Source organism: Podarcis vaucheri, assembly GCF_965113315.1.
Source record: "Podarcis vaucheri genome assembly, chromosome: 15".
Classification (NCBI taxonomy): domain Eukaryota; kingdom Metazoa; phylum Chordata; class Lepidosauria; order Squamata; family Lacertidae; genus Podarcis; species Podarcis vaucheri.
In genome coordinates, this window is record NC_138753.1 from 45,259,358 (window position 1) to 45,284,586 (window position 25,229).

Sequence of the window (25,229 nt, forward strand, 5' to 3'; positions counted from 1 at the left end):
GAGGGATGTTCTAACAGCTCTCAGAACCTTTAACAAACTACAGTTCCCAGGATTCTTTGGGGGGAAGCCATGAATGTTTAAAATGGCTTGATAGTGCCTTAAATGTTCTAGTGTGGATGCTGGTAAAAGTCCATGCCATTTCAGGTCAAAGGTGGAGACTCACATGACCAAATGTTCATTCATATAAAAAGTGCTTTGTACATATACAAGGAGCCTGTCTAAGAGGAGGCTAGGAAAGAACTTTCTACTTGGCTAGGGGTCCTCAAGGATTTTGTTCAGTCTGCATTTCCCCAAGCTATTATCCAGATCAGAATGTGGTTATCCTTTGGGTTTTGCAGTTCTTTTAATTTTGCATGACAAGGTGTAGAAAAACATGCAGTTTAGATTAAAATGAAAGCATACGAAAAAGCAAGGTATTTGAAAAGATATGTACAAAATTATGCAAACAGGAGCAGATTTGCCTAACTCTTACGTTTTTATTTATTTATTTATTTATTTATTTATTTATTTATTTAATTGACAGGATTTACATACTGCTTAAGCAACTAAACCTCTAAGCAGTTTGCATAAAATATAAAATAATATATTAAAATTACTCATAAAATCAGATGCTAAAAACAAGTTAAGCTTCACCCCCCAATATAAATAAAATTAGAAGTTTTAAAAATAAACATGAAAAAGACATATTAAAATGCTTGTCAAATTTATGTCTGGGTAGGCATTCTTAAACAAATAAGTTTTTTGCAGGTGCTAAAAACAGTACAGTAAAAGCACTTTTCTAATAATGTTTTGTTAACCACTTAGAAGACACCTGGGCATTAAGTAGTAGTGGTGGTAGTAGTAGTAGCAGTAATAATAATAATAATAATAATAATTACTATGTGGTTGCTTCTTAAGGAAATATTTTCATCACCATCACCATCAATGGGCAGGGAGTTCCATGTGGTAATGGAACAGGCTTATGAAAGAAAACATGTGCAGCTGACACAGGTGGGAAATAGACTGACTGGCCCATTCGTATCCCTGATATGCTATATACAGGAATGTATTTTATTTGGCCTGGAGACATAGGGGCTTATGTGAGCGCCCCATAATCTGAAGTGGTACAAGATGGATGCAGGTTTAGCAACTCAGCAAGAGCCGGGTCCTGGGATGAGGGTGGAGAGGCAATATTCGGACCTCACTGCAGGGTGAGTCATTTTGAAACCTGAGTATACAGCAACCATATTAGTCATTTTAAAACTTAAACAAACCGAGGTGAGTACACAGGGAATGCAGTGCTAATAAAATGCTGCTGTATTTCACAGAAACATACTGCCCTGTTCATCAATAATTACTGATAGCAATAAATATTGCAGTGTTCCACAGTAACCAAGTACTATTTTAATGAATGTTATAGTTCTCCACACTTAATTTATACGGTGCCTTTTCTTCTGTGAGCACTGTAAGCAAAAAGCCTCCCATCACCCATCTTTTTATGGCACCTAGGATGGCCATTCTTCAGTGTTTCAAACAAGACTTTGATGTACATTGATGTAGAGGCTGGGATGTTGTGCTCAAAAGATTTTTGAAACCTTTAGAGAAAATGTACTTTTACACCACATAGTAAACACATAAGGAGGGTTGCAGCATATTCATAGAATCATAGAGTTGGAAGAGACCACAAGGGCCATCAAGTCCAAGCCCCTGCCAAGCAGGAAACACCATCAGAGCACTCCTGACATATGGTTGTCAAGCCTCTGCTTAAAGACCTCCAAAGTAGGAGACTCCACCACACTCCTTGGCAGCAAATTCCACTGTCAAACAGCTCTTACTGTCAGGACGTTCTTCCTAATGTTCAGGTGGAATCTTCTTTCTTGTAGTTTGGATCTATTGCTCCGTGTCCGCTTCTCTGGAGCAGCAGAAAACAACCTTTCTCCCTCCTCTATGTGACATCCTTTTATATATTTGACATGGCTATCATATCACCCCTTAACCTCCTCTTCTCCAGGCTAAACATGCCCAGCTGCCTTAGCCGTTCCTCATAAGGCATCGTTTCCAGGCCTTTGACCATTTTGGTTGCCCTCCTCTGGACACGTTCCAGTTTGTCAGTGTCCTTCTTGAACTGTGGTGCCCAGAACTGGACACAGTACTCCAGGTGTGGTCTGACCAGAGCAGAATACAGTGGCACTATTACTTCCCTTGATCTAGATAGAATCATAGAATCATAGAATCATAGAGTTGGAAGAGACCACAAGGGCCATCGAGTCCAACCCCCTGCCAAGCGAGTCCAACCCCCTCCTATTGATATATTGTCAGTTAACAAGTTAGATTAATTTATTAAAAACTTTTTGATTGATTAAAAATTTGCCACCATTAATCAGACAGCAGATATTTTTAAAAAACTTGTTAATTCTCACACAAAGGCAAGATCACTCACCCCTCCAACCTGGCTGTTAGGTGTTCAGTGGCTGGCAGCTGCCACCAGGCATCAAAAGCTGTTGAGTGCCCATCAAAGTAATGTCTTCAGCTGAACAAAAGACTAGAGCCATAGCTCTTAAACTGTGGGGCAGCTGTGACATTTTGGGACAAATAGGACCCTAAAGCAGGTGGAAACTTCTCTGCTCTCCAGCCAAGATGCAGGTCGTGTTTTGAATGGCTCTGGCCGGGGACCTTCACAGATCCATGTGGGATTTGTGGGAGCTTGCTGCACCCTCATTGCCCCATCATCTCGCATATGATTTTAGAAGAACGGCGCTTAGGAAGAGCTGCCAATTTCTTCTGACAATGTTTCTCAGCCCGTTGTTTTAGGAAAGCATCATCGATAACCTTTTCTGTTCACCTTCTAGTGCTAGAGTGGAACTTTTATTATCTAGAGTCCCTTGCACCCTTGGCAAGGAGCTGTATCAAACATAATGGGCAACAGCCAATAAAACCACAAAATACCACCAAAGCAGGTGTGGGGAACCACTGGCCCTCCAGATGTTACTGAACTACAATTCCCATCATCCCTCACCATTGGCCGTAGTTGCTGTGCCTGATGGGAGCTGTAGTTCAACAATATCTGGCAAGCTTTGACAAATGGGGAGAAGAATAAGGTAGAGCCCTGCTGGCTATAGAGAGACCCCATCTTCTGAGCATGGCCTCTGAGCATAGGTTCTGCTGAACATAGGAAACTGTTAGATCTGGCCATTACTCTGATTGGCAGCATCTCTCTTGGGTTTCTGGCACAGAGGTCTTTCCCACTGCCTGCTTTTTGGTCCTTTTAGCTGGAGATGCTTCAGGGATTGAACCTGGGTCAGTCATGCAAGGTATGTGCTCTCTCATGATCACACTTCACCAAAGATCTTAACACACAGGCACTTTTATAGGGCAGCAAGCAGCCCCTTCCCTTTCCTGCTCCAGGGTTTGGAAACTGGCCAATTATTACCAGTTCTACCTCTCCCAGTTGATGACCTGGCTGTCATCAGGGCCATAGCTAGGGGGTGGTGAGGTGGGCCCCCGCCAGAGGCGCAGGCGAGGGGGCACGCACACACAAAATCGGCTTAGAAATATGTCCATAAATATGTCTATAAATAAAAATATTGACTATTGCCTCATAAGAAAAGGTTTTTAATAGAGGGTGAATTGAATGGGGGGGGGGGGTTGGAGGAGAGGCGGAAAGAAGAGCTAATTTGTCCATGGCTGGGGGACACAATCTGGACAGTTTTTCCAGGGGTGCAAGATCACCTAGCTACAGCTCTGGCTGTCATTCACTGCATCATTTCCAGTTTGCAAACAATCTGTACAGACAAGCCTCCCCACCTAATGCAATGCATAGACAAATGCATCAGGATTAAAGGTTCCTGAATTAGAAGATCTTTCATGGTGGGAAAGAGGGCCTTCTCCAGGGTGAATTTTTAAAAATCTTCTCTTGCCTGTTAATAGACTATTATTATTTTTTAAAATTATGCCAAGGATTCCAAATGATGAATTAATCTGATTGTTCCTAACATAACATGCAACTGAGTGGCATCTTGTACCTTGTTCCAGTAATGAATAAACAGGCTCAACTTCCTGCACAAATGAGTCATGTAGTTGTTTTCCCTCTGCCTTATTCTTATAATATAAATTTAAATTATATATTTTTCTTCCACATCCTGAGATCTCAGAATAAAGGGCACTCTGTACGTATTTTAAATAAACAAAAAGTGGAGGAAAAGTTCTGCTGAAAGGCAGGTTGCCCCCCCCCCCATGACTTCACCTGCCCAGCTTTGCGGGAGTGCCAGCTGTGAGTTGCAGAGCACCCTCTCGGCCTGCGTGAGATAATGGGGAGGCCCAACAGTGCTAGCCAGTATCCTGCATGGACTGAGATAGCACCCTAAAAACATGGTTGTCAAATCCTCTGCTTTGCCCAGGTGCTTTGCTGCAGCCACACAGAACTTTCACGGCAGACAAGCAGATATGGGAAGGTAAAGAATTTGGGAAGTAGACTATTTGGAGAGTGCACTAGTCTATAAAGCCAGGAGTGGGTTGGTGCAGGATGCACAAGGGTTATCTTATTTTGTGGACCAGCTTTTGTCAGCTTTTGGCCATCAGTCAGTTCAGTTGGAGTTGGGATGGCTGATGGGAGTTGTAGTCCAAGGCATCTGGAGGGCAAAGGTTGGCAAAGGCTGCCATAGATCAAAGGATGGAGCACAGCCTTTTATCAGGCCAGGAGAATGTAACTTCCCATCTGTGGCCAATCCAGAATTAAAGCAAGAAACCTTGGCCTCTCCCTTCTCCTGATGGTGCCTAGGGTGGTGGCGCCTGGGCCCAGCCATTTCCTAGGAAACTCCAGGCCCCAAATCTAGTTTGATTCCTGACGCGGCTTGATTCTTTTCTTTGGGCAGGATGTCCCTACCAAGCTAGTGGCCAAGGCAGTTGCTCTGCCCATGACTGTGCGGGGTCATTGGTTTCTGAGTCCCAGGACGGAGTACAGCGTGGCCGTGCAGACGGCAGTGAAGCAGAGTGACGGAGAGTACCTTGTGTCTGGATGGAGCGAGACCATTGAATTCTGCACAGGAGGTGAGTGTTCAGCAGAAGCCTTGAGCCTTGGCAGTCCTACTCTTGAGAGGGCCACATACCCAGAGATGCACTTAGTATGTACTAGAACCATAATAGCCAACACGTCACACTCCAGATGTTTTAGAAGACATCTCCCATCAGCCCCAGCTAACATAAATAAATGGTCAGGGTTGGTGGAAATTGTGGTTGTAAACATCTGGAGCAGGGGTGGGTAACCTCTTCTGGCCAGAGGGCTAGATCTTTATCTCCTCCACCCCTGGGCAGAGCCACCCACCTGTCAACCGCCTGACAACATCATGACATCCGTTGATCCACCAAGTGAACCAACAGCCCTTAGTAAACATATTTGTGTGTTTAAGAGACCCCCCTTCGCTATTTTTCCTTCAAACTACAAAGATTTGAAGGAGCACAGAGGTTGGGAGCATGCTTCCATTTGCTTTCCAGCTGATGGGCAGGTGGGAAGACACCTTCAAATGCCCTCTCCACCTTCTCCTTCAAAGTTCCATGGAGCATGCTGCTCCTGCCATCACCTGGGGGCATGGCTTCCTGTAAATGGCCTTGCGGGCCAAACAGAGAGGCCTGGGGGCCAGGTTTGGTCTGCAGGCTGGAGGTTCCTCACCCCGATCTGGAGGTTATCATGTTGCTAGAAAGTGTGCTCTTTTTGTTGCAGCCCTCTGACTCAGTTACTAACTAGACAAGTGCCAGGTAGATTGATGTTTAGGTGACTATTGAAGGCCCCTTTGCTTTAAGAAGGCTTTTCCGGAAGTTTGAACCAGGAATGTTAAGGACTATTGATTGCAAAACCGCAGAAACACTGTCATTCATTTCAATGAAAATTAAATCATTGAATTTGTATTCTTCCGTATTTTATGTTATTTTGTCTTACTAAACACTATTTAAGTAGCTTGGGTTGCAAAGCAGCTTATAAATCAAGAAATAAATAAAACACATGCTAGAATCAGAGAATAATAGAACTGCAGAATCATAGAACTGCATACGTTGGAAGGAACCGCCAGGCTCCTCTAGTCCAGCCTCCTGCAAGGCAGGAATCACAGCTAAAGAATCCCTAAGAGATGGCCGTCCTGCCTCTGTTTAAAAGCCTCCAAGAAGGAGGCCTGGCAACGTGGCTGCCTTGTGCAGTGGATCTTTTGTGCTAGAGGTGCTAGGGCAGTGCAGGGGGCCTAATTCAGGGGGACAGCCCCCCCCCCCAGAGCTGCTCTCTTCTGGAAAACCTGCTGACCTCAATGGCAACGTCTTGGAGTCACGGCCACAGGGAGGCCTCTTTCATATACCCCAGACACCTTGAAATTTTTGTTCTTATTTTTAAAAGGGAAGCTTCTGACTTTTATGGGTGAAAAAGATACAACAGGGATGCAGCCCTTGTGGCTCTCCCTGGCTGGTGGGAGTTGGGGTCCCAGGGCATCTGGAGGGCCACAGCTTCCCCACAACTAGACAGGAGGAAAAGCTGGCAAGCAGGATTTTACCCAACTGTTCACCAAGGGCTCATCCACACTTCCACTTTTCCCGTGCCTAGAAAGCAGAAGTCTGAATGAGCCCTAAGAGATAAATTTATTCCACTTCCCACTAAGTTCAAAGGAATTGAGATAGCTGACAAGGCCCTAGGCACTCATTTTTAAGGGAAGCTTTTTTTCCTTCAATGAAAGCTTTTGCCGCACAAAGCAAATTGCTGGTGTGGGGGCCCTGATCCATTTCAGGACTGCTGCAGTGAGAGCCCCCACCCCTTGCCTTGCACCTGGGTCCCAATCCAAATGGCTCTCACCCACCAACCACCCCAATGTCTGCAATTTGCTTTTTAAAAGTGTAATGGTAAATTTTTGAAATGCAGAAGCTTACCATGACTGTCCCTGTAATTAGACTGGAGATAAAATAACACATCTCACTATTGTTTGTGGCTTGGCTGAAGTCCTGTGCATAGTTATCTGGGTGTAAATGCCATTGAACTCAGGGATGCTGGCTGCATAGGTTCAATTTGTAAATACATTGAGCTTTAAGGAAAGCTATTCAGCCAGCTGAAATGCAGGCTTTAGCTTTTAAATAGAAGGACAGACATTCGTGCCAAGAGGTAGGAACCCCGTCAAGGAAAAGGAAAGAAGTATCCAGCCTCTTGATTGTTTTCCTTATTCTCTGACTTCTTTCTGCCAACTAACAATAGTAAAACTCAATATCGCTTCTTCCCTATGGAGGGTTTGTTAATTACTGTGGTGCTCCAAAAGAGAATGTCATCGCTCCTGCTCTGAAAAAAGAGTGCCTCTTCTGCACTCTTCCACATTTCTGCTCCACAACACTACGGCCTACAAGCTGGTGCCTTGTCTGAAAGCACTTAAGCAGTCTCAAAAGACCTACTTGCATGGATGGGAAAGGGAATGTGGGCCATTACAGTGGTACCTCTGGTTACGTACTTAATTCGTTCCGGAGTTCTGTTCTTAACCTGAAACTGTTCTTAACCTGAAGCACCACTTTAGCTAATGGGGCCTCTTGCTGCCGCCGCGCCACTGCTGCGCGATTTCTGTTCTTATCCTGAAGCAAAGTTCTTAACCCGAGGTAATATTTCTGGGTTAGTGGAGTCTGTGACCTGAAGCGTATGTAACCCGAGGTACCACTGTACAGTGGTGCCTCGCAAGACGAAATTAATCCGTTCCGCAAGCCTCTTCGTCTAGCGGTTTTTTCGTCTTGCGAAGCAATCCTATTAGCGGATTAGCGCTATTAGCGGTTTAGCGGCTATTAGCGGTTTAGCGGCTATTAAAGGCTTAGCGGCTATTAAAGGCTTAGCGGATTAGCGGCTAAAAGGCTATTAGTGGCTATTAACATGTTCCGTTGGAGATAGCGTCCTGGAAAAGTAGGCGAGCGGTGCTTCTCTTCCATCTGGAAAACGGTGACTAAGGACAGCGCCGATGCCAAAAGGTGAGGTGTCACAGGCAAGGACCAGTGGCCTGGCTTCACTGTACTGTACCAGCACACTGTCCAATGAAAAGACAGCCTTGACTGCGTTGAAGGCCGCCGTCTCCCGATGACCCCAGGCCCAAGGCGTCTTTGTGCTGAGGAGTCGGTGAAGAGGCTGAGCCACTGTGGCTTTGTGGGGCAGGAACATGTTATAAAAGTTCAGCAGCCCCAGGAACGCCTGCAACTCCGTCTTGTTCTTTGGGATGGGGGCCTGCTGGATAGTGCGGATCTTGGATGTGGTCGGGTGAAGGCCAGAGGCGTCGATAAGATAGCCCAGGAACTCTACCTGTGGAACGGCGATCTGGCACTTCTCCCTCTTTACCTTGAGCCCGGCCTCCTGGAACCTGGTCAGCACGGCACGGAGGTGCTCAAACAGCTGCTGGTGTGAGTCTGCGGACACCAAGACGTCATCAAAAATATGGTACCACGCCCGGAAGCCCTTGCAGGAGACGCTCCATAAGGCTTTGGAAGATGCCAGGAGCCACACTCACCCCGAACTGCAACTGGCGGCAACGGAATGCCCCTCGGTGGGTGACGATCGTCTGGGCTTCAGCAGTGGCATCATTGACGGGCAGTTGTTGATAGGCTTGGGCAAGGTCCAGCTTAGCGAAGACCTTACTCTCACCCAGGGAATGCAGCAGGTGTTGGACAACAGGAACCGGATAAGCGTGCTGCTGAAGTGCCTTGTTGATTGTGCACTTATAGTCAGCGCAGATTCTCACCGACCCGTCTGGCTTGACAGGCGTGACGATGGGGGTTTCCCACTTGGCGTGGTCAACCGGCTCCAAAACTCCTTGGGCAATCAGCTTGTCCAGTTGTTCATCCACCTTAGCCTTGAGAGCAAAGGGAACCCGGCGTGGCTTTAGCTTGATGGGGGCGACTTGTGGATCAAGGCTAAAGGAGATGGGCGTACCTGTATATTGCCCCAAAGTGTCATCAAAAACCTCGGCAAAGTCTTTGACCAGACCCTCAGTCTCTGCGTTAGAGATGCAGTTGATGCCGGTGACTTCCAGGCCGAGGGCATCAAACCAGTCTAGCCCTAGGAGGCTTGGCCGCTGACCTTCTACCACCACCAGTCGGAGCAGGCCCGAAAAATCCTTGAAGGCGATCCGGAACCAGCCAACGCCTACCACGGGAATGTCGTTTCCCTGGTAGTCTCTCAGGTGTACGCGGTGAGAGTCGAGTTGCCTTTTGGACACTCTGGGTACCAGTCTTTTGATGGTGCTCCAAGACACGATGGACAGGGCAGACCCGGTGTCGATCTCCATGTCACATGGAGCTCCTTCAATGAGCACCGTGACGTTCAGCTTGCATTGCGTAGGCGAGTCAGTTTGGCCAATCGTGGTTCCAGACGGGCAGCGGCAGTTGGTGAGAGCGAAACAGCTTTCCTTGGCAGACTGGAGTGAAGACTTGTACTTGTGAGTCGGTGAGGGGGGGGGGGTGTCAGACGGAGCCGATCGGCAGACCTTAGCGATGTGGCCCCTTCTGGAACACTTCCTACAGGTGGCGTCTCTGAATCGACACTTGGCACGGGAATGGTTGCCTCCGCAGCCGGCACATTCTGGTTGGCTCTTGGACTTCTGTTGGAACTTCCTGCACTCCCGCTTTGTCTGGTGCACGTCATCGTCTTCACTGGAGGATGCCTCATCACTGCTGGCCTCTTCATGATGCACTGGAACTGGCTTCCTAGCAAGACGCGGGCTGCTGGACTTGCGGATCTCCTGGGCAGCTTCTGAGGCCACAGCCTCCTCAATGGCTTTCTGTAGCGTGAGCTCTGGCTTGGCGAGGAGACGCCGTTGCAGATGGATGTCCCGGACCCCACAGACGATTCGATCCATCAGGGCATCGTCTAAGTCTCGGAACTCGCAGTGCATTGCAGCCTGTCGCAGGGCGGTGGCATAGTTGTTGATTGACTCCCCCTCTGCCTGGTTCCGGCGGTAGAACGCATGGCGGGCAGCAATCTTGGACGGCTTTGGTGCGTAGCGGTTGCGGAGCTTCTCTTGGATCGTGTCCCACGGTGTTGCCTGGACTGCTTCAGGCGCAACCAATGCTCGGGCCGTCTCAAACACCTCAGGCCCACAGAGGCTGAGGAATAGGCCCTGCTTACGCTCCTGTGATGGGACGCGGGTGGCACTGTGGGTAAAAGCCTCAGCGCCTAGGGCTTGCCGATCGAAAGGTCGAATCCCCGCGGCGGGGTGCGCTCCCGCTGCTCGGTCCCAGCGCCTGCCAACCTAGCAGTTCGAAAGCACCCCGGGTGCAAGTAGATAAATAGGTACCGCTTACCAGCGGGAAGGTAAACGGCGTTCCGTGTGCTGCGCTGGCTCGCCAGATGCAGCTTTGTCACGCTGGCCACGTGACCCAGAAGTGTCTCCGGACAGCGCTGGCCCCCGGCCTCTTGAGTGAGATGGGCACACAAACCCCAGAGTCTGTCAAGACTGGCCCGTTCGGGCAGGGGTACCTTTACCTTTACGCTCCTGTGATACTTGCATCAGCTCGTTGGCTTGGAGGTAGCAGTTGAACCGAGCGAGGTAGGAGTCCCATGATTCAGAGGCTGGCGCAAACGGCGGTAGAGGCACAAGTGAAGCCATGATTCCGATGCCTGGGTGAAGGCGATGGATGGAACACCGTGCTCTAGCCAGAACAGTCAGCTCTGAATTGGTTCTGTTCAGTGATTTCGCTCAGTGATTCAGCTCAGTGATTCAGCTCTGCTCAGAGGTGGCTACATCTGGCTGTGCTCTGATGTCCATCAATCCCATCCTCGTCGCCAGTGTTAAGCTGTGGGTGAACATATCAGACGACACAGCGATTCTTCAAAGCAGCTCTTTATTTGTAAGCTGGAACAGAACTGAACAGCAAACAGCTCAGCCGGCCTGCTTTTATAGGCAGCCGGCTATCAACATTGTAGCAACAACAACCCAGGGTTTCCCGCCTAAAATAACTGACGTGGACCTGAGTGAAAACTATCTACACTATGCCCCTGCTGGCCCAGGGTGAGAACTTTAGTACATAACAAAAGGTTTAGCGGATTAGCGGCTAAAAGGCTATTAGCAGCTTAGAAAAAGGGGGGGGGAGCGGAAAAAAATCGGAACACTTGCAAGACGTTTTCGTCTTGCAAAGCAAGCCCATAGGGAAAATCGTCTTGCGAAGCAGCTCAAAAACGGAAAACCCTTTCGTCTAGCGGGTTTTCCGTCTTGCGAGGCATTCGTCTTGCGGGGCACCACTGTACTGTATGTTTTGAAGTTTAAGGAATAAGGGAGATTTTATAATAAACACACTTGTTTGGGCTAGCTAAAAGGCGGGGCCTTGTTTGATGGGAGCTGGAAGAGGCTGAGTGGTGCTGAAAGGTAGTAAATCCAGATTTCGTGATGAAGCAAGAGTCTCTGAGTGGGAGGCAAAAGGCATGCCATTGCAAGACGCCCAGAGCAGGTGGCAGGTGAGGTGGGTGGGGGTGACAAGCAAAGAGAACTGGCTGGAGGCAAAAGATCCAGGTGTGGGAAGAAGAAGAAGAAGGGGATAGGGATATATTGGGGCGGGGGGCTGAAGAGAGGTGGAGATTGGTCATGTGGCAATTGATCGAGAATTTGATGAAACCCTGTCCCCTTGGTGTCCCCTGCAGACTATGCGAAGGAGCATTTGGCGCAGCTGCAGGAGAAAGCGGAACTCATTGCCGGGAGGATGCTCAGGTTCTCCGTCTTCTATCGGAACCACACCAAGGAATATTTCCAGCATGTCAGGTAAGAGCTTTCAAGCCATGTGTGAATGGGGACCAGAGTGGCAGGAAATGGGTGCTGGTACCCCATCCCTTCCTCCACACCAAGTTGCCATATCCCGTTGTCACGGTTATCGTTTGCCCATATCCCTCTTCTCCCTCCGACAATTGCACTGGACAGAGGTGTGCTATGACATCCGATATGACATCAGAGAGTTGGATTTGGACTTGGGGCCTCCAAGTTGCTGACCCCAACGTCTATTCTAGATACAGATAGGTAGCCGTGTTGGTCTGCCATAGTCAAAATAAAAAAAATCCTTCCAGTAGCACCTTAAAGATATCTGAAGAAGTGTGCATGCACACGAAAGCTCATACCAAGAACTAACTTAGTTGGTCTTTAAGGTGCTACTGGAAGGAATTTTTTTTATTTTGTCTATTCTAGAGTCTCCCTACTAGTTAGGGATCATAGAAAGTGGGTGATGGTGGGGACCCTCACAAAGAACTGCCCAGTCATAAGCTGCAATTCTTCACCTTCCCAAGTTGTCTTGTCTTAAAGGTGAAATCCATTTCAGACTCTCCACCAGAGTTGAGAATACAGGTCAGGCCTCTGGATTCCTGCTGCTCCCCCATTTTGATCAAGGTTTCCAGTCATTACATTACCGTTTTATCCCATCCTTCCTCCAAGGAACTCAAAGTCTCCTTAATTTTCTCTTCACAACAATCCTGTAAGGGAGGTTAGTCTATGTGAGCTTCAAGGCTGCATAGGAAACTGAACCCTGACCTCCCTGGATCTAGGCCAACACAGGGACCATTATATAATACACTTAAAACAATGAAAAGAAATACATTTTCTTTCTTCCCTTCCTCCAAAGAGCTCAGAGCACGCTGCATAAATCTCCCTTCCTCACCCACTTTTAACCTCCCTGCAGCCCAGTGAAGTAGGTCAGGCTGAGAGATCACAAAGGATCCAGTGAGCTTCACGGCTGAGTAGGCGTTTGAATCCAGGACTCCCAAGGCCTAGTCTAAAACTCTTGAACCACTGCTTCACGCTGCCTCTCACTCCTGCTCCCTGAGCTAGGTTGAAGTACTAAGGGTGGGGGTCAGAGGTTGCTTCACCTGCTCCAGAGGGTGGTACAGTGATTAGAGAGCTAGGCTAGGACCTGGGAGAGCAGGGTTCGAATTCCCACTCAGCCATGAGGCTCACTGGGTGACCTTGGGCCAGTCACCAACCCTTAGCCACCCCCACCCCCAGGGTTGTTGTAGGGATGAAATGGGGGGGGGGGAGAGAACCACGTCCACCACCATGAGCTCCTTGGAAGATACATGTTGCATATAAATGAAATAAATAAATAACTATTCATGTAACAATAAAATAAGAAAGCCCTGATGATCCCCTCCCACCTTCCTGAGGTCACTTCCTGTAATTCAGGGTGGGGGCATAGTCAGAAGGGCTCTTTACATTTAAGGCCCGTCCTGACCGCAGCTGCTGCTTCTCTCCCCCCCCCTTGTGGCTGACTGTCTGCCTCTCCCTCCCGGCCAGAATTCACAGTGGGAATGTCATGAAGCCCTACCTGAAGGACAACAGCGGCAGCCACGGATCTCCCACCAGTGGGATGTTGCACGGCATCTTCTTCAGCTGCAACACCGAGTTCAACACAGGGCAGCCCCCGCAGGACTCCCCCTACGGCCGCTACCGCCTCCAGATCCCTGCCCAGCGCCTCTTTGGCCCCAACACCAACCTCTACTTTGCGGACTTCTACTGCATGTACACCGCCTACCACTATGTCATCCTGGTGCTGGCGCCCAAGGGGTCCCCCGGAGACATCTTCTGCCAGGAGCGCTTGCCCCAGCTGGACATTACGGGCAACAAGTTCCTGACCTGCTGTGTGGAGGAGGGCGAGCTGGTCTACCGCCATGCCCAGGACATCATCCTGGAGATCATCTACACCGAGCCGGTTGACCTCAGCCTAGGGGTGCTGGGGGAGATCAGCGGCCATCAGCTCATGAGCCTTTCGACGGCCGACGCCAAGAAGGATCCCAGCTGCAAGACGTGCAACATCAGTGTGGGGCGCTAGAGACCGGAGGGGGTGGGGTGGATTAGGGAGGGGAAGGGAGGGGATACGAGAGATCTCTGTGGAGCAAAGGCCCCTGGCAGTGACGTGGCCGGCAGTGAGCTACCGCCTCCCCATTGCTAGAGAAGTGGGCCCCTCACTGCACCCATCTCTCTAGCCCTTGCATGCTTCCATAGAGCCACTGTAAATAAGATCCTGAGCTAGAGAGGGGTGGGTGGAGTCAGCTCTGCAGGGCCCTGCTCTTCCAGCAAGATAACCCGTGGGTCCACTTGTGAAAGGTCAGCCTAGATTTCTTGGGTTCTCTCTATAGGGAGAAAGACCGCTTGCCTTCTGTGCCCCTCACCCTGTTCAAACTCAGTGTGGGCATTTCACTGCACATGCAGCAAACACTCTGGCCAGTGTGATAAAGGATCTGCCTTCTGAAACAGGTCCCAAGTGGGAGCCGTCTCGACTTCTTTACCACCCTATTTCCGCTGGCCGCTCCGCTCCTGAAGGCTCACTGTACCACCCAAGAGGCCTTTCCTGCCGCGTCTCCCTCCCTCGTCTACAGCAGAGCCTGGGAGCCTGTGGCCCTCCAGCCGTTGCTGTCCTGCGTCTCCCATTCTCCCTGCCCTTGGTCATGCTGGCAGGGAGTGGGGAGAGCTGCAGTCCAGCAGCGGCAGGAGGCTCACCCCTGATCTGCAGCCTTCTGTGTGTATGGAAGACTGGAGGGGGAGAACCCCCCTCCTTCTGGGGGGAAGCTCACATATTCAGCTGGCACCCCCCCCCCAAATCAGGTTTTGTGATGTGCAGAACTAGTCTGTGGTTTGCACGGACAAAGGGATGCAGGAGGGAAGCCTTGGATGATGCGCCATATTTCTGGGGCTCCCAGCAGGGAAAAGAGAACCACAGGTAGATTCCTTCACTTCCTCTGGGTGCGACATTTTATTGCTTCACGTCATTTATGTGTTTTGATGAAATAAAAGGAGCATTTGGAGGAGGGGAAAGAGGGCAGAGAGAGAGAAGAGGCAGGCCTCTTGGCGCAGCCTCAAAGAGGACTGGAATGCTGGTGGCTGGTCTTGGCACAGAGGCTCCCAGCCTGTCTCCCTTGTCTGTCACACAGCCCAGCCTTGCCTGGTCTCCCTGCTTATCTGGCCTGGCGGAGGAATCCAGTTTGCCCACGTTGGGCCAGGCTGTGTGTCCTCACGTGACTGTCTTTTGAGACTATGGCAGCACGGGGAGCGGGGGAGAGGCTCCTCGCCATGGGGCCAAATGACATGCAGCCCCACCAAAGTAGGATTTAAGCCAAAAGCAGCCTGGTGGCCATGGCATAATAGGGGGACAGGGCTGTTCCACCCTTTCCCTTCCACCTGACTCTCTTCTTTTCTCCCCCTGGCAGGAGTGGGGAGGGATATGCAAGGGCCACCCCCACCCCGTTCCTTTGCTTCCAGGTGCAGCTCTCTTGAGGCTGCTTTTGGCAGCTGACAGTCATGCAGCAGGTAATTGGCCACGTCTGAAGCTGCTAAGCGCTGGACCGCGCTCTCTGCCTACAGCCAATCTGGGGAGCAACTGCTCTACTTGCAGCAGGAAAGAAGAGTCAGAGGAATGTGGGGGTAAAAGCAAAAATCTCAGGCTTGGCCTGACAGGTGTTAGCACTTCCTTGGCAGCCACTCCCCAGCTCTGTCTCAACCTGCCCCTGACTTCACTCAGCCACCAAGAACCTGCTCTGCTGAGACAGGCTAGACCTGCTCACCACCACCCCCCAGCTCAGGTCTGCGCTTCAGGCTCAGGCCACCTCCGTTGATTTGTTTGGGTTTTCTTGTGCTGTGTGTGCGTGTGCAAATATTTTGCCTTCCAAGAGAGCTGCTTGCACACGGCTCCTTTTGATGCAGGGCAACCTGAGAGGGCATTGGCACAAAGACAGGCCAGCACAGCCATTAAGAACATGAGAGGAGTCCTGCTGGATCAGGCGAAAGGCGACTCTCATGCAGCTTCTGGTCCTCACAGTGAGAAACCCGTAAGCAGGACCTAGTGCCCAAATGCCCTCCCTGCTGATGATTCCCAGGAGCGTAGATTCAGCGACATCCTGCCCCCAAGAGCCAAAGGAGAACGCGGCCATCACGGCTAGGAGCCACGGAGAGCCTAGGCCTCCATGAGTTAGTCTGGTCCTCTTTTCAAACCATCCAAGTTGGTGTCGTCACAACATCTTGTGGGAGCAGATGCCATATTTGAACTACGTGCATTCTTTTCATTGTCCTGAATCTTCAGTCATTCAGCTCCTTTGAATAGTCCCAGATTCTAGTATTGTGTGAGGAGGAAGAGGACTTCTCTATCCACTTGTCTCCCCACAGCCAGGAGGAAAGAGGGTTTCCATTCGGTCAGTGTCTCTATTTTTGCTGAGTTGGCATGTAAGATATGGCTGGTGATAAGCAGAGATTCCATTTTGCATTGGGGTAAAAGTCTACGACTGTTGAATAAATAGGAGTGCTGTGCCAGAGAACTCCCCCCCCCCAGCCCCACCGGCAGATTTAAAGGGAATACGCCAAAGGAGCGCTCACACCTTGAGAAAAACAACTTGTGAGCACACAGAGAGAAATGGAAGGCCACTGGGTGGCAACTTTTTCTGTGGTTCTTCTGAACCTATAAACAGCCTTTGCCCAACTGGGGCTGAGAGGAGTCAGCTGGTCTATCAGAACCCTGGAGTGTCTGTCTACCATGAAGATCATAGCCCACCCCCTACATGTGACCTGGCAGGTCTCTCTCTCTCTCTCTCTCTCTCTCTCTCTCTCTCTCTCTCTCTCTCTCCCCTCCGATCCCCCCCCCAGGAAGCAGCAAAGCCAGAGAGTTTACCAGGCCTCTATTGAGCCTCCATGTATGGCTAAGGGGGGGGGCATTGGGCTCAGTGGGCTGCAGATTTCTGCAGATCTGCAATGCATTTTGCCATTCTTGTGGGTTTTCAGAATGTGTAGGTGCTAGGAAGCCTTGGACAAAAAGATCTGTAATGGCTGCCAGGTGTCTCTAAAAGGCAGCCTGTCTGTGATCTGGAACCATAGCAAGGCCAAACAGATATGGGCAGGCTAGCCCATAAACTCACACTGGGCCAGAGTCGACTAGCCTGGAATGCTGGCAGAAGCGATCACAAGGACTCCTGCTAGAGCAAAGGGCCTTTCACCCCATTGCCTCCCCCAAATCCTCTCTGGATAGTCGAGGGAACCCACAGATGGGTGGAGAAGAAAGGAGATAATTCGTATTCCTAATACTAATATTCGTATTAGTGTGGAATCCCACCCAGTGCTTTAGACTGCAGCCCCCAAAATCCTCCACTGTGTCTGGAGATTCTGCAGGAATAATTCTGATGAATATAACAGCAGATGAATCTACAGTGGTACCTCGAGTTACATACGCTTCAGGTTACAGACTCTGCTAACCCAGAAATAGTGCTTCAGGATGAGAACAGAAATCGTGGTTCAGCGGCGTGGCAGCAGCAGAAGGGCCCATTAGCTAAAGTGGCGCTTCAGGTTAAGAACAGTTTCAGGTTAAGTACAGACCTACGGTACAAATTAAGTACTTAACCCGAGGTACCACTGTACATGGAAAGGTGAGCCTCATAGAAATCTTGAGGAGAAAGGATCATAAGAGCCCATCTAGATCATCAGCCTATTCTTCCAGTGGCCAAGGAGTTGCCCATGGGAAGTCAACAGGCAAGGCGTGAGTGCGACAGAACTCTCCTTACTTTCATTCCATGCAACTGGTGTGCCGAGGCCAACTGTCTCCAACCACAGCGGCAGAACATGGCAGCCACTGATAGCCTCACGCTCAGTGAATATAGATTGGGAGAGGCAGTGACTTACCCATGGAGGAACAAGAATTTGAAACCAGATGCCAACCACTTTCCCCACTATCTGCCAATGGTGGTCTTGAAAGCCACCTTTTAGATGACAGCAATTCCTCAGTCGCCAAATCCAAGTAATTTCAAAAACAGGAGATGATTCTGGAGTTGGGTCAAGACACTGTAGAATATAAGGCACCTTCATGGTGTTCAGCTTTTGCCAATCTGATGCCCTCCAGTCCCATCGGAGAAACAGTCCTGAAAATAAGACATTTGGGGCCATCTCAGATGGGGTTGTCTTGTTGGTTGCTGAATGACAAGGCAAACTGAAGTCTCTTTTGCAGACAGTGAAAGCAAATTACAATCCTCTTGGATGGATGATGCAGAAGGATCAACAGTTCCCCGTGTAGCCAGTGTGTAGTATTGAGTGTATTCCTGCAAAATATCTCATTGGCTGAAAAATACATGAGGGTACACCAGCAATCAATCACAAGCACTGTCAGCTGGATCTGTGCCCAGCTGGGGCTGATGGGAGATGTACTCCCCAAACACCTGGAAGGCACCAGCTTGGGGAAAGCGTTGTTGTTGTTGTTGATTACCTGCCCCTCACCCAAAGGTCCCAAGGTGGGTTACAACATTCACACACAATATTAAAAACAGTTTAAAACAATTTGCAATCACAAAAATAAGGTGGGTCCTAAAAATATACACTTCAGGTGTAAAAAGCCACAGGAAAGAGGTATGTCTTCAGCATTCTCCAGAAGCTGCATAATGAAGGTGCCAGGTGGACCTCTGTGGGGAGGGAGTCCCACTGCAGGGGGCCACCACAGAGAAGGCCTTCACCTGGTCCACCAGCCCCTGAGCCTATGAGGGCAGAGAAACTACCAAGAGGGCCCCCTCTGCTGATCTCAGCACCCGAGAGGGTCTCCAGGGAATCCCACAGCTAGACCAAGGATGTCTGGAATATATTGCACTTCCATGTTACATTCCCCACTCATTTTGGAGGACTCTATCACAACAAACCTATCAGCAAAGCTGTGTAGATTGTACTTCAAGCCTGGATTCAAGCCTTTTGCAAAATGACTAGTGTGCTCAAAGAAGTCCTAACAGAGAATGTTTTTTCGTTAAAATAAATATTATTACGTGGCAGTCAGTAAATCAGGTTTTAAAGCAAAGAGGTTTTGGCAGGGGAGGCTTGGCTTTCAGGGCTGCAGATAAGTTTTTATTCTTGGCAGCATTTCAAAATGAACAAGTGAGTGTCCAGATGTTCAGTGCAGCCAGCTGTGTGGTGATTGCTGTGTGCTGTCGCAGGTATCGTGCCGTGAATGCTGCTAGCATGGAGTAATAAGAACCCTGGCTTTTTCTATACTAGCTTTCAGTTTCCTCTCCTCCCCCTTCCCCCTTCCTGTTGCACTGCAAATTTCAACCTTGCTGATGGAAAGCGTGACACCTGCCCCTGGGAATGCTGTATTTACTTAGAGGCTGTTGGGAGGCAAATTCAGCTGTCCTTGACTCTTTCCAGCTTTGTGTTATGCTAAGAAATCCGACGGTGTTGGATTTGTTAGGTGCTTTCCCCCCTCCAGCAGGTGTATCTGAAAATTGTATTGGGAAGAACTGTGGGATATGCCTTCCTGTCTCTGTGAGACAAGAGCCTTTTCCCATTTCATTTCCAGTGCAAAAAAGAGAGCATTTGGCTGGTGAACCAGGCATAGAAGGGGAACAGAACAAGCGACAGGCAGCTTTCCTGTATTGCATATCTTCACACCGAATCTGTTTGCCAAACACCAAGGGTGCATAACACCGATTGCTTTCCCTGTGCAGAGGAGGTGAGGAGTACTATAGCACCCTTGGCCAACCTGTCGCCACCCAAAGGTTTTGGACTACAGCTCCCATCAGCCGCAGCCCAGACTGACACAGGCTCAGTCTGCTGAGTTCATCCTGTGCAAAAATGGCTCCTGGACTGGTGGGGGAATTGGGTGATGCAAGGCTCCCTCCCTATAAAATCTCTTCACTGAACCAACCAATTAAATGATGAGAAAATAAATGTCAAACCTCAGTTAGCTGTCTTAAATTAATGTACTTGATCTTAAAGAGGGGAATGCTGGTTGGGAGAATTAGGAGGAGGAGATTTTATTTATTTTCCTTCCCAATATCAGAATTGTAACATTGCATAATTGGATTGAGATTAGGCTAACTAGTTGATGGATGATAAAAGATTGAATAATTTTAATATCCTCATAAGAAAGCATGGGAGAGGAACTTTCAGTCTACCAGATCAAATGCCATCTATGCCCTCTAGGATTCTCTGATCCTTTGACTGGCAGCAGGGGGTTTTCCCATCACCTGCCACTTGGGTCACATCCACACCATCCATTTAAAGCACTATTATACCATGGGAAGGGTAGCTCTGTGAGGTCAGTAACCTCAACAAATCTACACTTTGCAGGATTCTATTAAAATGAGAGTGAGCAAGAGAGAGCTTTTTCAAGTGGACAAAAGAGAGCAGGTCGCAGCAAAAGATCCACTTCAAAAGTGCAGACCATCAGCAGCTGATGTGATACACAAGCTGGGTGAGAAACCCAGGTAAGAGCATGTGGGTGTGTTCTAGAGACCAGGTAAAGCACAGATCCACACTACATTTAAAGGGCATCTAACAGACATTTAAAGCACCTGAGCGCCTCCAAATAATTCTGAGAACATTAGCTTCCCTCTCACAAAGCCACAATTCCTGGCATCCTTTCCTAACTTCACTTCCTCAGGAATATGTGGGAAAAGTCATGTGTTTTAAATGTTGGCTGGATATGCTTTAAATGGATGTGGTGGGTCTGCCCCTAGTCAGCCATTAGCCTGTGTAGGCAAACATGGAGTAAGTAAAAACACAATCTCTCTGGAAAAAACATGCCAAGTATGAAGAATGTCAGTTACATTCATGAACACATCCCATATTTAAAAATTCATAAAATGCAGGATTGGGAAGAGGCTTAGCCTGTCAATCTACTCCCTGTTCTTTTCCTGTCATGTGGAGCTAAGACATGCTGAGGATTGCCAGCTCCATGTCAAATGCCCTTGCAAGCCCTCCATTGGGGCCATGGCTTAGTGGTAGGGAATCTGCATTGAGTGCAGAAAGCCCCTCCTTCAATCCCTGGCATCTCCAGGAAGGACTGGGAAAGAGTCTGGTCTGAAACTCCCAGGAGCACCTGCCTTTTGGTATAGACAATGGCTTGGCAAATTGAGGCCTGCAGGCCGGATCAGGCCCAACTGCCTTCTAAATCCAGCCCATGGGTGGTCCGGGAATTACCTTGTGGATCGCCAGCATGCGCACGTTCTTTCCCTCTTCCTCCCATGGCAGCATCAGCACCTCCTCCCTCCCTCCTCCTGGCTTCTCCCCGCCCTGCCTAGAGGAGGAAGGGGGCTGGGCTTCGCTGGTGCCAGCCCCTCTCTGGAGCCCTTTCACATGCCACTCATTGTCCCTCTGCCGCCAGCCCCTGCCGCTTGCAAGACACAGGAGCCGCGGTTGGCTGAGTGCCCCTCTTGAGCGGCCGCCATTTAAAGCAGCCCCTCTCCGGAGCCCTTTCATGCACTACTCATCGTCCCTTGTTCATCCCCCCCCCCAAATATATAGTGTGGCCCCCCACAAGTTCTGAGGGACAATGGACTAGCCCTCTGCAGAAAATGTTGGACTTCACACATCTCTTAAAGGCAGTGGGTTTAAATCTGTGCTGTTACTCTGGGATTCCTCAAGGAGAGGGATTATTACTCAATGGCCCACGGCAGCTTTCCTTGCGATCTGTAACTGCAGGAGAAAGATGGAGAAGTACATACTGTAGAGCATGCTTTCATGGGGGGGGGGTCATCTGACAAGCCTCGCCAGTTCCCTACATGGATTGAGACTGTGCCCAAGAATATGTCCCAGGATGAAGGGCAACATGCTGAGTTCTTTGGCCTGGAGCCTGGGCTTCCTCTGCAAAGGTGGGAATGGTTCTCTGAATGACGAGAACTTGAAAATCAGTGTCTCTGCCACTGGCACCAATGGCAGTTTTCCTCCTGGAAATACTAGCAGGTTTGAGATGTTACTTTCATTGGACCCAGGATTCAGCTAGACTGGTAAAGAAAAAGCGATTTATGGTACAGTCATACCTCGGGTTGAAGTAGCTTTGGGATAAGTATTTTCAGGTTGCGCGCTGCAGCGACCCAAAAGTAACGGAGCGTGTTACTTCCGGGTTTCGCCGCATGCGCAGACGGTCAGAATGACGTCACACGCATGTGCAGAAGCGGTGAATCGCGAATGCGCATGCGCAGATGCGGGTTGTGTTCGCTTCTGGATGCGAACGGGGCTCCGGAACGGATCCCGTTCGCATCCAGAGGTACCACTGTCTATGCGTTGTATATGCGATATAACATTGTGCCACTAGATGGTGATGTGGAGTCCCATTTTTCTCTACCTGTTTCCCCTGTTTAAATTTACAACGCTTTAAATTGAAACGCTTCTTTAATGTGTCTAGATCTAGCCCAAGAGCATAATGCAGGAGAAGAAAAGGTTAAATGCCCCCTCCCTACCCCCGCCCTGTGGCCTCAGTCCTTATCAGACTCCTCTGCACCTGCCATTTAAGTTGGGGGGAGAGTGGATAACAAATAACAAAGAATGCATGGATGCATTTTATGTCTCATTTGGTCAGTAGACACTGGTTTTCCTGGAGAGCATTCTGAAATTGAATCAGGATAACCTTCAGTCTGTGACCGGGAATATGCCCATTAGAGCAACTTTTGCTGGCTGGGGGTGACAAGAGCTGTAGTCCAAAACATCCACCGTGTACCATATTGGGGAAGGCTGATTTAGAAAGTGGTGGGTCTTATGGCAAGGGTTTCTGATTGCAGCCTAAGAAGTTGGCTCCCTAGTCTCACTCCACAGCCCTCCCAACGCTTGCATGCGGCTGAGAATTTCAGCATGGCTCTCACGCCACAGCCTAAGCTGCATCCCTAGTTCCAAGTGGTGCTTTTCCAGACTCTGTGTATGATGCACTCTGTGAAACGATATCTTGAGCAAGACTGTGCTGTGCTTACAGTGTGTATCAATAAACTACGAAACTGTGTTGAACTGCCTCTGCTATTTTGACTGCCTACACTGCCACCAGAGAGCCCACAACAAGAGTGCATTGACATCTGAATAAATTGTGCATGGGTGGGTGTGCAGTAGAGCTATCCTTGCATTGTGGGCATTTTTGTTTCTTGACATGCACAAATGCCATAATTGAGAAAGTTTTTTTCTTGGTCCTTAAAGACTCCAGTGCAGACTGAGCGATGATTTCTCTTGTTTCATCATTTTCCATGAATCCATATTCATAAATGTGAATATGTTGACCACAGGCAAAGGTCTCATGTCCCATCTAACCATTTACACAATCCATACCTAAGGATAATTCAGCATCATTCAGAGCAGGAAAACCATTACAATCTCAGGTTTCATTCAGAATTCAGATGACCTTATTGAGTATTCATCCACATTTTGCCCAAAATTAGCAAGAGGTTATACCACATCAGTATACTGAGCCTTCGTTCTGATTTGTTTGCAGGGTGTTTGCTTGATGTTGCAACAAGCAATTGCAACCCCCCACTTCCTGCTACATTTTCCTGTTACTTTCCTAATTGCAAAAAGTATGTTGAAAAAAGCAGGTTTGTAGCTCAAGGATGCCAAATCCAGTTAAATTACGCAACCTGAATTTGCCGATATGTCACTGAATCTCAAGAATACTAAGCATGAAAGTGCCCTCTGTGCTCAGGTTAAATTGTATCCTTGCTATTTGCAGAAGTCTTGCTCCAGAGATAATGATTGCTATTGCCACATGAGTGTTTATTTAGAGATGATGATAGAGATGCATTTAAGCTGAATCCTCCATACATATACTAACCTCTACTCCCTTAAACCTTACAGTAACTAGTAATATTAGGAACCTTAATAATAACGTAACAGGAAGTTTTTAATGTTTAATGTTTGCTTTTTATATGTGTTGGAAGCTGCCCAGAGTGGCTGGGGCAACCCAGCCAGATGGGTAAGGTATAAATAGTAAAATTATTATTATTAATGATACTAATAAGCTCCAAAGCTGTTGCTGGAGCTCCAGCTATTTTGCAACTACCATTCCCATCACCCCTGACCACTGGTCCTGTTAGCTAGGGATGGTGGGATTTGTAGTCCCAAAACATCTGGAGGGCAAAGTTTGGCCATGCCTGGAACAAAGTGGTCCTTATGTCCATCTCTTTTGCCCAACTACCAAAAGCAGACATGCTTTGGGTATGTCTGCTCCTTAGCAAGTTGTGTGCCGTGAGCGATGAACATCCAGTGCATGGTGCGAAAATATTTGCTCTACCTGTCTATCATGGATTTCTATATATTGCCCTTCAATCAAATGACCAGGGTGGCTTACATGCAGAAAAAAAATTACTGCAAAGCAGTAAAATGACAACAAAACAGCAAAATTTACAAATGCCAATAAAATTAAAAGGTAGCAAGACTGTGAATGTCAAAGCCACATAAAAGAGTCAACAAAATAAAACCTGAAAGGTTTGTGAAAGTAAACAAGATTTTTGTTGTCCTCCGAAAAGGAAACAATGCGGATGCGAGGCCAGGTTCTCTGTGGAGAGAAATCCATCACTAGAATGGTATGCCACAATCAGGGCTGGCCCACCCAGGAAGAAGGGTGAAGCAGCTCCTCAGTTAGCAGAACCCCCCCCCCGCCCCCCACTTGCTCTGCCGCTGCCACTTCATGCTGCTGCTGCGCAACCTGGGAAAGGAGGCTTTGGTGGGGGAAGGAGGGAAGGGGATGCGCCCCTCCTGGGCAGAGCCAACTCCTTCCAGACTGAGCACTTTCCTCCTCCCTGGTGAGTTTCACAAGGGCAACCCTGAGAAGGAGGAGGAGGAAGCTGACAGCCAGCCCCCCCCCCCCCCGCGGCAGGCAGATGGGGCTGCCTAAGGGCAGACCAGCCTCCCCTGTCATATCACTCAAGGAAGACCTACAGAGCCAATGAATAAATGTAGATTCGCTACCTGTCCATTGGGGGTCCACATCCAATATGCACAACTAAGGATGGGCAAACCTGTCAATTTTGGTATCTCTCACTTCCTCATTTTTTAAATCTTAAGTTCAGTTTTTTATATTTGCAGATCAGTTTGTGATTTTTTAAACAAGAAAATTCACATTAGTGAAAATTTCTTCTAATATGCACATTTTGTGTGCAGTTTTGCCTAATATGTTCATTGTACATTATTTTCATCAATATATGCCTTTTTAAGCACACTTTACCCTAGTATATGCATTTTTGCACACATTACGTGGCAGGAGAATGGCAAATTCCGAAGGATGTCTGTGTTGCAGTTTGTGTATCGTTTCAGAAGGGCAAATGAGGTAGATTTGCTGTTAAATGCAAACCGAATCAGATTTCTTCCCCATCCCTTGGCACAACCAGGTGGTGGAAAATAATGTTGTTTTAAAGGATCTTTGTAAGAACAGGTTTTTCAAGCTGCTACAATTTAAACAGCTACAATTTCAGCAACGTGATGAGAGAGACATTTTTGCATTAGTCATCTGAAGAGGGGCATCTGAAAGTTAGTCACAGCAAGACTTATGCCAATTATCCCAGCAAGACTTGGCACGTGTCT

At 48.6% G+C, this 25,229-nt stretch overlaps 1 protein-coding gene across 1 annotated transcript in view; it reads left to right on the plus strand.

The window, feature by feature from the left end:
- Positions 1-22,670, plus strand: part of PHYHIP (phytanoyl-CoA 2-hydroxylase interacting protein) — a 56,747-nt gene extending 34,077 nt beyond the window's left edge. The window contains exons 3-5 of the mRNA XM_082200725.1: positions 4,851-5,025; positions 11,603-11,720; positions 13,236-22,670. Coding sequence (XP_082056851.1) covers positions 4,851-5,025; positions 11,603-11,720; positions 13,236-13,770 — 828 coding nt within the window. The 3' untranslated portion in view covers positions 13,771-22,670. The remainder of the gene's footprint in view (positions 1-4,850; positions 5,026-11,602; positions 11,721-13,235) is intronic.
- The last annotated feature ends 2,559 nt before the right edge of the window (positions 22,671-25,229 follow it).